The sequence below is a fragment of the Megalobrama amblycephala genome, linkage group LG18, assembly GCF_018812025.1.
Source record: "Megalobrama amblycephala isolate DHTTF-2021 linkage group LG18, ASM1881202v1, whole genome shotgun sequence".
Lineage (NCBI taxonomy): Eukaryota > Metazoa > Chordata > Actinopteri > Cypriniformes > Xenocyprididae > Megalobrama > Megalobrama amblycephala.
In genome coordinates, this window is record NC_063061.1 from 13,529,154 (window position 1) to 13,541,658 (window position 12,505).

At 37.8% G+C, this 12,505-nt stretch overlaps 1 protein-coding gene across 8 annotated transcripts in view; it reads right to left on the reverse strand.

The window, feature by feature from the left end:
- Window positions 1-12,505, reverse strand: part of arhgap32b (Rho GTPase activating protein 32b) — a 119,282-nt gene that overhangs the window by 14,469 nt on the left and 92,308 nt on the right. For 4 of the 8 annotated variants that reach the window (XM_048167255.1, XM_048167256.1, XM_048167260.1 and 1 more), the window contains 6 exons: window positions 12,059-12,151; window positions 11,828-11,950; window positions 11,635-11,712; window positions 8,275-8,356; window positions 6,700-6,750; window positions 5,841-5,915 (listed from right to left, as the gene is read on the reverse strand). In XM_048167255.1, the coding sequence (XP_048023212.1) occupies window positions 5,841-5,915; window positions 6,700-6,750; window positions 8,275-8,356; window positions 11,635-11,712; window positions 11,828-11,950; window positions 12,059-12,151 (502 nt within the window). Of the gene's footprint in view, window positions 1-1,369; window positions 2,263-5,840; window positions 5,916-6,699; window positions 6,751-8,274; window positions 8,357-11,634; window positions 11,713-11,827; window positions 11,951-12,058; window positions 12,152-12,505 lie in introns of those variants that run through there. The other 4 variants (XM_048167258.1, XM_048167259.1, XM_048167257.1 and 1 more) reach the window with 3 other exon arrangements.

Sequence of the window (12,505 nt, forward strand, 5' to 3'; positions counted from 1 at the left end):
AAGCCTGATGATGAATGGCTGACATAGAACATCTGTGAAAGTCTTCTTAAAGTAATAAATGCTTCCTTTCATTTTATTTTTGAAGGAGGCCAAGAAGCAGGAAGGACGTCTCAAGCTGTTTGGTCTCCGGAGCAGCTTGCGTTGACATTACACCGACAGTAACTGCCTGTCAGAGGTCAAAAATCAGCAGCCTGACCTAGAATTTGCATTGAGAAACTCTTGGACGCAGCAAAGGAAAAGTATCAAAAGAGAAATCCCAAAGATTTGACAGGAACACAAAAATGCAAAGTATTTTCACTGGATTTATAAACCTCATATTGCAATTGCTAATTCAACTTGGGTCGTTATCATTGTTTCTCATAAAATATTAGCAAGCTTAGCCTAAATATTACAAACCCAAGAAATATTTGCATAAGCTGTATGAATCAGCAAACAATCTGTTGCCGGAAACAATTTCAGCGCTATTACAAATGCAGCTGGGATTCCTGAAAAACCATACACTGGTTCATCTGTGTTTATGTTTGCGTGGGCACATGTGGTGGATTTAGTAGTAGAAAGAGCACAAATTATTAGCAAAATAATTGCAAATATCACACTGCTGTTTATTTCAACAGTTTAACTCCCTGTTGATTTTAAAGATGTGATTCTTTGCATGCTGAAACCACAGTGGACGTGGCAAGGGGACATCTGCCAGCTGTGATCTCATCTGTTCCTTTGTGTCTTTACCTTTTAAAAGGCACATTACTGAGTATTTTTCCTCATAAAAAATATTGAAATTTCTCCAACAAGCAGTTGCAACTGCTCTGAAGGCAATTAATCCTTTCATATCCAGTCGAGGTTGATAATAAAAAGAGCTGTTGTAGGAATTTCCTGTTCTACTTTTCAAGAGCCACTAAAGTAACTGCCACGCATTTCACAGATCCTCGTATTCTGAACACCACAACAAACCAAATACAGGGCGTGTGTTGAAGTTCAGAGAAGTGGCAAGAAGACTGTTTGTTATTGAAGAATGAGTGTTTCCTGCAGGCTGCACTTTTAACTCTGCCGAGGAGACACTGATGACGTCACAGCGCAACGTAAGTGACTGACACATACGTTTTTCTTTTCTACCTCCAAATCAAAGCTCAGCTTGGTTTGAAACACTTTTTATGCGAGTTCAGATGACTTATCACAAATTTCTCTGGTTTTAGTAATAAAATCACTTGTTGAAATTATAATACAAAAATATTTTAAACCCTAATTTTTCAGCAGATCAAATGAATAAACCCTAAATAATTCCTACACAAGTTTGCCTATTAAATACACTTCAGCTAGATCTACAAGTCTGAGATAGTTGGATTATCACTAAAAAGACAACTTCATAACTTACCTCAATGTTAAATATCCATAAAAAAGGGCAGAAAAACAGTGCTTGAGTGTTCTTAAGTTTGTCAGGCTGCAGCTGCTGTAAAGAGCTTGAGACACTGCGGTGAAGGATCATCACAAGACTGCTTTCTCTCTCGCTCTCCCTGCCAGCCGGTAAAAGCTAATAGTCAGCATGCATTCTTTCCTCTTTGCTTTTTCCCTCCTCTCCAAGTTTGTCCAGCCCCTAATATCAACTTTCAACAGTGTTGGCTTCTAACTGCAAAGATCAGGGTGTGAGCAGCCGCACAACCCAGAGAATGTCAGTTTCAGCCTGCAGGCTACTGCCTTTATCAAATATCCAATGTCGAGTGATGAATGTGATTTAAAAAAACAATGGCAGTACAACACAGCTGTCTCCTGTGATGTTCTAATAGGCTATAGCCTAAATAAGACCTAAAATAAGCAACCCATGTATAAAAAAAAAAAAGAAAAAAAAGTAATAAGTCAGACTAAGATACACATAGCTACACCAGCAGGGCAACAACAATTCACTCTTTCTAAAGAAACTCATTCATAGCCATGGCCATGTTCCATTCAGCTTTTACAACCCAGACTAACACGGTACAGCCATAAGGAATTGACAAAGACAACCTTGTCTGAGCTCTAAAGCAACAGGTTTGTGGCTAAACTGTCAAATAACAGAGAGATACGCATTTTGCACAGTAACGCTGACCCAGTGATGTTATCACTGTGATAATCACACACAAAACCATTCAAAATGTTGGGGTCGGTAAGATTGTCACATTTGTGAAAGTTCCTTATGCTCACCAAGGCTGTTTATTTGATCAAAAATACAGTAAAACTAGTGTACAAAAATACAAATAAAATGTTATAAAGTGATGAGAATACTTTTTGTGTGCCAAAAAACAAAACAAAATAATGACTTTATTTAACAATATCTAGTGATGGGAGATTTCAAAACACTTCATGCTTCATGAAGCTTCGAAGCTTTACGAATCTTTTGTTTCGTATCAGTTGTTCGGAGCGTGTATCAAACTGCCAAAGTCACGCCCCCCAGTGGTGAACCATTGAAATTTCAGGCTTGTTTGAGATGCATCGACGCTGCGCAGACTGATCAGCGTATAACATCAAAGTACCGCAAGAGCGATTCAAAAGCATAACCACTGATTCGAATCAAAACATTCGTAAAGCATCGAATCTTCATGAAGCAGTGCTTTGAAATTGCCCATCACTAGATATTGTTGAATAAAGTCGTTTAGTTTTTTTGCCGCACAAAAAGTATTCTTGTCGCTTCATAACATTAAGGTTGAACCACTGTAGTCACATGAATTGTTTTAAGTATGTCTTTAGTAGCTTTCTGGGCATCTGGAAGTGTTAATTATGTTGCTGGCAATGGAGGCCTCACTGAGCCATCGGATTTTATGAAAAATATTTTAATTTGTGTTCAGAGGATGAATGAAGGTCTTACCGGTGTGGAATGACATGAGGGTGAGTAATTAATGACAGAATTTTCATTTTGGGGTGAACATTTACTAATACATAATTAAAATAAAGAGTTGTATTTGCTAACATTAGTTAATGCATTGTGAACAAACAATGAACTGCTGTATTTTTTATTAACTAACATTAACAAAGATTAACAAATACAGTAACATGTATTGCTCATGGTTAGTTCATGTTAGTTAATACATTAACTAATGTTAACAAATGAACCTTACTGTAAAGTGTGACCAAAGTTTTTTTTTCTTCATTTATTTTAAACAAAAATCTTTTCATTCTAAATGTATTTATTGACACTTTTGATCAGTTTAACACATCCTTTCAAAATAAAGGTATTAATATTTTTACATATATACAAATAATACTGACCCAAACTTCTGATTGGTAGTGTGTGTGCATATATACTGTACACACATACATATACATGAACAACAAACCTTGCGAACTACATCCAAATCATAATATCTGCTGACTTCAAAAGCCATTAAAAGTGTATTAATATGAAAGTGTATAAGTACAACAAACAATAAACCAGTCTCCCAACCCAACAGCTAATAGAAGTTCATATAAAAGTCTCTCTTTTCAGAACAAGCCAGTAAGGAAATATACAATCCCCTGAAGGACAAACGGACACATATTGCTATGTAAACCCAACACAGTTTGTCTTTCGTTCTCTCACAGTTCCTTCCAGCTGTCTTGGCTTGTTCACAGAGGCAGCTGCCCTTTACTCCACTGAGAGGAAGACATTGTTGCCCCACAAGGAAGTTAAGAAGTGAGAGGGAGCTAAGGGAACTACATCTGGAGCAGCACCTGCTACAGCTGAGAATAAGGGAATGAAATTAATGCAATTTATTCTGTGAATGCGAAAGTGACTGTAACAAGAAAGAAATTATTATACTTGAGACATTTTCATAACCTAGAATATGCATGCTATAAAACTTACAGCAACCTTTATCACTGTTACACCACCTGAAAGATAGGACGCTATGAGGTTAACCATTCACACAGGGCATTTGCTTAATGAGGTGAATGATTCATAAGGTGTTTTGTGTTATTTGATAGGCATTTGTTGCTCAGCGGAAGCTCTGCAGGGGAGCAGAAAGGTATGCTGTATTTGAGCATGCACAAAGGCTGAACACAAGAACGTGTTTGAGTCACCATGGAGAGACTAGTTCATATTGCCAGTGGACAATGCGGGGATTATTTTATAGCCTTTTTTAACCAGGGTCATGTAAATCAGCCAAGGAGTGTGTTGCAAAATAACTTCACAATGGGACTTTCTGGAAAACACAATGTGGTGCGCTTGAAAGAGCAGACAAGCTGTGCCATAAACTGACGTCACATACCTCTTTTCGAATACAGGCACATTAAATGTAGACTTAGTCAAAATAGCATGGACACACTGACATTAACATTCTGGTTGATACTGATAATTATTTTCATGTTAAGGCTGATACCTGATAAATGGCAGGCATTCAAATTCTATACTGTTTTGCCTAAAAAAATAAATAAAAATGTATCAAGTGAATTTATGCATCATAACACATTTTATGAAAAATATTTACATTTACATTTAAGTGTCTTATTCAATTATTAGTGTTTTCAAATATGAATTTAAAATTACTGTTTAAGGATGGTAAAAATTAGGGATGCACAGATACCATTTTTTAAGGACCGAGTACGAGTACCGATACTTTTTTTCTAGTACTCGCCGATACCTTTTTAATAAATACCGATTTATTAATTTCTCTCTCTCTTTTTTTTTTTTGGTGAAATGAAAAAAGTAATAATTTTTATGTTCTTGTCACAAACTTGAACAAAAATTTCAGTGTCCAATAACCTTCAAAAGGCATAATTACCCATATATACTGTATATAATTGTTGTTATATAAAAAGAAATTTACAAACAAATTATAAACAATACAACAAATACTATAGAGATACAAATTAAATAAACTTGTTTTTTCAGATACAGTAGGTTTATTTACCATGTATACATTTATTTAACATATTTTGTTGTTTTATTAATATTAATGACAAATATATTAAGACCGAATCCATGGATACTGACACATATCCTGTTTTCACCCAAATGTTTACATCCACTTAAGCCATAACGACTGTATTTACGTGAGATAATCCACATGATGGACATTTTGACAACTATGTGTGCATTTGACCATTCAGGCGCAATGAGAACTGATCGCGCACAGAAGAGAACTGGGATCACGCGGAAGAAAGAGAGAGCACCTGCGAGAGAGAGTGTGCGCTTCTGTCAGTTACGTCACGTGAGGTATCGGTCTATGGAATGGGGGGTGTTTTTACGAGTTCAAGTACATGGTTGGTATCGGTGCATCCCTAGTAAAAATATTTAAAAAAAAAAAAATAAAAATGAAGCCCCCAAATTAAAAAAAAAAAAATCTGTCAAGTTTCAGGATTTAAGTGAAATTAGGCATCACAACATGAAAAACTGAAGATTACATTTAACAGTGTTATTAAAATCTTAGCGTTTTTAAAGATTATTTTTAAATGAGCATTTAATAATGGCAAAGGTAAACTAAATATAAAAAATATTTAAAAAAAAATATATAAAAAGTAAATAAAAACTGGTGATAAGGCAGCATTACAGTAAAATAAAATGCAAAAACTGATAAATAATCACATGCATTCAAATGCAGGTCGATCGAGAGAGAGAGAGTGCTATCAGGGTAAATCTATAAGACATGGGTCAAAGTCACAGACACCTGAAGAGTGGGAAGTGAAAAGTGAAAAACAAGACTCCATATTAGTTGTGCTTGCACCAGATCCTATATAGTTAACACATGATGTTAGGAAAGACCAGTGAAACGTCATTCTAATGCTATGGAGTGCCAGGAGTGTTCAGACCCATAAGCAGGCAACTGTGCGGAGATGCACAGGAGAGTTTGGGGTTAGTCCGTGTTAGACGTAGTACATGGATAAACAGTTTGGTCTACCTGAGCTCAGCCTGTAGGGGTTTAATGGGTCGGGTGCCAATGCACTGTCCTGCTTTATACTCTCCATCTCCAAATCTGCATGCCGAGAGTAGAGAAGGGGAGAGGGAAGGAGGGAGGTACCATGAGTTAGAGAACATGAGAACAACAGCTGCACATGCAGCTCTATTAGCTTAGCAATCTTTTAGGAGTTTTCCACCTCACTCCACATTTCCTGTCCATTAGGGAAATTTCACAACAGATCTGAAGGTGCCATAAATGATAAAAGCTGGTGCAGTAAAATTCATGTGAAGACAAACACTAGTCTATCGTGGATGAGAGTGCTCTAAGCTGCAATGCAAGAGAAACAGGTTTATGATACTGCCCAAGGACAACTGATCCATACAGGGAGAAAGTGTGATAAAAGTAAGATAGTGAGAAAATGTGTGTGTGTATGTGTGAGAGAGAGAGAAAAAAAAAGCAAGAGATAGAGGGTGTGTGACTATGTTTGTGTGTATGTGTTTGAAAGGATGGTTAAAACAAAAACGAAATGGTCATTTACTTGGCCTCGTGTCATTCCAAACCGATATAACTTTTTTTCTGAAACAAACCAAACTATCATACAAAAACAAAAAAAACCCCCAAAAAACAGAAAAAACACAGAAAACAAAAGTCTTTACAGCTCCAAAAATAAAATATAAAGCAAAATAATAATAATAAAAAAATAAAAAGTAAATAATTCTAAAAATGTTCCCTGTAAAAAAAGAAAGTCATACAGGTTTGGAAAAACATGAAGGTGAGCGCGATGACTGTTTATTTTTGGGTGAACTAGCCCTTTAAGGCAAAAAAAAGGAGGCGTTGGGGAGAATATACCAGCACGCACAGGGTGGGAACAGACTCCAGGAGGCCGGCCGCAGACCAGAGCAGGGGGACGCTGAGGGAGCAGTGGAGGAAGCATGGTCAAATAACACATCAAACATGCAGTAAGTGCAAAGCAATGCAACATACATTCCAAATACATACCACAGGGTCAGTAGGTGTCTAAGCAAGCAGTAAAAATGAGCTAAACCCCAGCAAAAAGCCTCTGCAGTGTTAATCAACCAAAGCTAATCACATAAACTCTGTGTACCTCATTTTTTTTTCTTGCGTTGCCCTTAATCATGAAACCATAAAAAGCATTGTTGTAATTACGCACTAAGAGCACCAGGCTCTTTTCCGGGCTGACTGTGCTGTGCCATGTCATTGCATTTCTGCCATAATATTACTCCCACAAAATGTTTACCACAGAGCCCTCCCGCCCACTTACTGCAAGCCAGGATTCTGATTGGTCTGATGTGTCATGGTGATGATTCACCCTTCAGCGAATGCCAATAAGCACTGATTTGATATACAAGAAGGCTGAATCCAAACAGAAACATATGAAGGTGATGGATAAGTCTCCAGAGGGCTTGGCAGGCCGGTTAGTCCAAGTTATGATGTAAACCGACTGGTCATAAAGCGGTCCGCATGGTCCATGGCCACTCCAAATATGACTAAATGTATTACTCTTGTTAGGATTTTGAAAGCTAGCAACAGTCAATTTGAGATGTCTATTAATCTAGTTGTTTCTTTTGACATTTGAGTATTTGGGCAGTGAGAGGTTGTGGGATAAACCGTACCATGCAGCACCACAGTGCGTGATATGCACACACTGTGCACATATACACTCTCCAACAAACCATTTGGAGTGAAATCAAACAACAGCGCAACACAGATTTAACTACCAATGTGAAAAATTAAGAGGGTCAAAGGGTTCCTATGTGAGGAGGAGGAGGGGGGGGGTGGATGTAGAGTGGGTGCGAACCACAAATTTCCCATTGACGATGTGCTTCGAGATCTGAAACCTTGCATGTCTCACACCCAATTTGTTGAAATCTGAAGTGACACTTTCTTAAAAAGCAGCTGCACTGTTCCCAAGGACGTCAGGCTCCAAAAAACATCAAATTATAGCTTGTAGTCTTTTCTTCATGGAGGTTTGAAGATCTGTGATTCATGCAACAGGACCCAGAGGCTCCAGTCAGCACCTGTTCCAGTTCACTCAAGTACACACACCACACAGACTCGATCCATGGCTGATTCAACACGTCACTTCTTGTACACTTTGTTCCCATCCAAACTCTCTCGCTCTCAAACATGATTAATATCTTACTGCAACACATGAGTAACAAGCTAGCCTTCAAAAACCTGCATCTTTTCAAAGGCCCAACAGCCTTGGGAGGAATCTGAATGCTTATGAACAGCAAGTGTGACCTTGTGTTTTTTTTTTCCTGATGGTGTTTGCTCAGTTGGTGCTTTTTATAATGCCCTGCAGTGGAAGTAAGCTGTTTTGGGATGGTTAATACAGACGTGAGTAGAGGAACTGATGAGCTGTCCCAGCAAGATTTGAGGTATGTGTATGTGCGTGTATGTTTTGTGGTACCTGGTTTTGGCACTGAGTTGGTGACAGACTGTGGGACCTTGTCGTTTATCAGCTCCACACACTCGCTGGGAAAGAAGCCAACCTGTGGAGCGCAGAGAAGGTTTGAAAAGCTCCTTCTTTCTCTGGAGACAGACATACCAAGGCTTCATCATATCACTCTGCATTCCTGCACTTAGTCACATTAAGAAAATAGCATGTCGTCATAACACAAAATATTACAGTGTGTCAATACGTTATAATAATTCTTCTTGAGACAAACTACAAAGCTAAAATTATGAGAATAGCGAACTTTGAAATTTGACATTACTGGACAGTCATGCGAGAAGTGCGAGAAGCGTTTATGTACACATGGGGATCAGACGCTTCAAACAGACACGATTGCTTGTTCTGACAGAGGAACTGTTCACTGATGACATCGACCCGCCTTCAGATCGCTGAGTTTCATTCTGAATGATTTTATTTTTATTTTGTTGTGTTTAATAATTATGAATGGATTCGTATAATAGCAATATGCAGTCATATGGCACCTGTGGTCTTGTTTGGTAAGGCAGGTTGTGGACTTGTGCTTATTTAAGTTACTGTATAACTGAGCAGAGCAAGTAATTTTAAGTTGTAAAGAATGTCTGCAAAGTATGTTTTGAAGGTTTGAACACTGAAGGTTTAAATCTATCTTGAATGTCTTTTGTTTAAAATGAAAAGTAGTAACACTAGAATACAAATGTTTTTGTGAATAAAAAAGGGGGTGGGCATTGCAGTATTCGGAGAGGAGGGGGGGCCTTGGAGTAAAAAAGGTTGGGAACCACTGATCTAGGTAACGTAGAGTGAGCGGCCAAATAAAGTTGCAGTTACTTGCATGTTTCAAATGATAAGCCATATTTGAGGTTGATGGATGATAGGCAAATGTTTGGATTTCCTGCTTGACATACTGTAATTACTACAAGATAGATAAATATAATAGAACAAAGATATAAATTAAATAAATAGTGCTTTTAAGGTAAGTCTAACAGTATTCAGATACAGAAATTAAATAATCAAATGTAAAATAACACTGCATGATCTTCACTGTATAAATTAAATATAATGAATCTGTGTTAAAGCTACAAAAGTGATTTTTCTTTGTCTTTTGTTTGATTAACATCCATGACACAGAAAGCATCAGGGGCTTCTGCACTAGACTGAATGCGCGGCACGGATCCAAAATACTGTTACACATCCGGTTTTCTTTCTCAGTTGTTTCATTAACCTAAGCCATAATCAATGGTGTTTACGAGGAGAGTCGATCTTTTACATGCATTTAAACTATTTTTTTTGCATGTATGTGTTTGTTCAGGCACAAATAGACGTGGAAGAGAATGGCATGTGGTGTTCACGTGCGCCTGTGCGGCTCTCTGTGTGTGTGCGCGTGCACATTGCACGTTCAGAATTGAGTTCTGTTTCATGTCTCCGTGAGCTCAAATGGTTTAAAAATTGCTTGAATGTTTAAACTGACAGGACCTAAAACATGTTGAAATGATAAACTTTCATTGTATGATGGTCAAACTTTTGAACTGTGGTGTCTGGTCTGTACGTATGAACGATCCCTATACTAGACATCGCACATCCTGCAATGTGACTATCGCGGATGCGTACATCACGATTTCGATGCTAAAACGATATATCATGCAGCCCTAATTAGGGTGCAGCCCTAATTTTTAAAAACAAATCCAAATCTACTCCATTGTAACATTCCAGATTCATATAAAGGGACAAAAATCTTTGAAAACACTTAGCCTTGTACATTTCAAGAGCCATCAACCTTGTAAACCTGCAGATAAAAGAACCCAAAAGAAGATACAAAGTTCAGCAGTTTCTCAGGCAAAAACATGAACAACCAGACAAACTAACATGCTTGCTATGTTTTACAACTTATAGTTTGATTTTATCATTCTATCATTTACAAACCAATTGCAGATTACTTATGAATCAAGATAACAACAAAAGCTTTGGTTTTCTGTGTCATAAGAGCTAATCTTGCAGAAAACATTAACCATGTCTTAGTATAACCTTGACTTTGTCAACAATCTCAGACCGTTTTAGCAAAGCTCAGTGTCAGAACTTGATTACGTCTCTGACACTCCCTGAGACCCTGCTGACATCAGAGTGTGCTGATTGTGGTGGTGACAGCTGGCATTGCTGTGCACTCATGCTCCATCCAGACAGAAGCTGGCTACCTGACACAGCTGTAGCCTGCCAGAGCTCAGCGTCAGACTGCCCCCCGATGGATCCAGCACACATCTGCCACCATGAGCCAGTCTCACTGCACAGGCCCTAGCAGTGGCTCAGTGGAGAAGCAAAAATGGCATAACATGCCAAAACACTGCATACTGACTAGGCAAAACAAAGACGGCAATGCTGGGCATATGCTTGTGGGGCAATAAGAGAGAACGGTTTGGCAGGTTGGCAGAATGTGAAGTGACTCATGAGTGGGTTTGTGTACCCATGCACAAAGGTGAAGGATGAGCCAATCTCTTCTATGAAACTAGTGTTGTTTCACACACAGACCCATATTTTACACTGATAACAGTAACGGTAACAACAAATCCATCAAGCTTGTTTTTTGACACTTTACTAAATGGTGACAAAGCATTTGTAAAAGTATTTGCCAAATGGACCAAGAATGTTTTAAAATGTAACTTAAACGTTGAATTTAAACATGATTTAAATGTAGTTTTATTATTATATTTAACTATAAAATTGAAAAAATGTAAATAGTCTATTTGTCAATTTGGAAAGTGATGTATTAATGTTTAACATTTAATTATTTTAAATAAGAAATAATTTCATATGTCTGTTTGTTGTCAATTTGAAGGGTGATTTATTAATTCATCATTTTATATCAATGCATTTTACATGCAATACATTTTAAACATGAATTAATCTAATTCACATTATGTTAGTTTAATGTCAATTTTAAGTTAGCTATTAATGCATTGCTAGATTTAAATGTCATTTTAAGGATGAATAAATATGTATATTTATTTTAAACATTACCTGAACAATTTCATGTCTATTTTTGTTCATTTGAAAAGTGACATTATCCATTATTATTTGATTTTTATTTTTTTTTCCCCACTTCATTAACTGGTTCCTTCATTTTATTTTATTTTTGAGTAATTCCTGACTAGTTCCTCCATAGCAGCCAAGTGATTAAAGATCTGGGCAGGCAACACCATAGTTTGCAGGTTCAACTCTTATTAGAGACTGGAGAGCTATGATCAGTGCGAAAGCACTTAACTGTCTGTTGCTTCAGGGAGACTCTACCTGCAATTTCTGAACTGCCATGTACACTTAAAGTAGAGGACTAAATCACATGGAACAAACCTGGAAACCGTGTTTTCCTCTCCACCAGGTGGTGTCCTCTTTGGGTGGCATGTCTATTACGGAAACAATATCCCCCACCTAACAACGAAAGAGAAAATTATTAACAGCACTCTTCACAAAATAATCGTTATTAGTATGGCGTTCACATATCTTCAATACTACATTAATCTGTCTTCATTTTTAGCCCAGTCACCTCAAATGACAGCTCATCAGCAGCCTGTGCAATGTAGCGCTTGATCACGTGGGCCGCTGCGATAGCTGGAACATTTATGGATGACTCCTCATGCACAAGCAAATGATTCCCTTTGTTGTCAACCTGGAGAAAGAGATGAATTATGTTCAGTGAACATCCTTGACACTCACTGATTATTCATGTAAATAATAAGCGGTCAATCAGCTCTCTCAGTGGGCATCAAATCAGTACCTCCATCCATGTGAGGGCCGGCCCACAGTTGATCTTGTTATCAGCAATCGCTGAGAGACGGGAGAGGTAAGCCATCAGCATCTGGGAAACTGCCTGTTGGGAGAAAAGGAGCAAGAGAGGAAGGGGTAAGCAAGTATAACGGCTTCCAAAGGGGTAATTCTATAAATACAGAGTATTTTTACAGGGAGGTTAAAGGCGCACATAAACTTGAAGAACGAATGGTTTGAGTTTGCATACTTTCTCATTATAAAATAGTAGGGTAGGTGTAAGGAATGCAGCTTTCTGTTTAGAAACTGCGTAGAGTTTGGGCATAGCACACATTAAACATGTAGAATTAAAATCTATGTATATTTAAGTATGCAACTCATGAAAACAGCTGTTTGTGTTTCTACACACTCTCCAAATCAATGCTAGTCTCTACAGTGAAAGACGCAGTAAAGGGCTTGG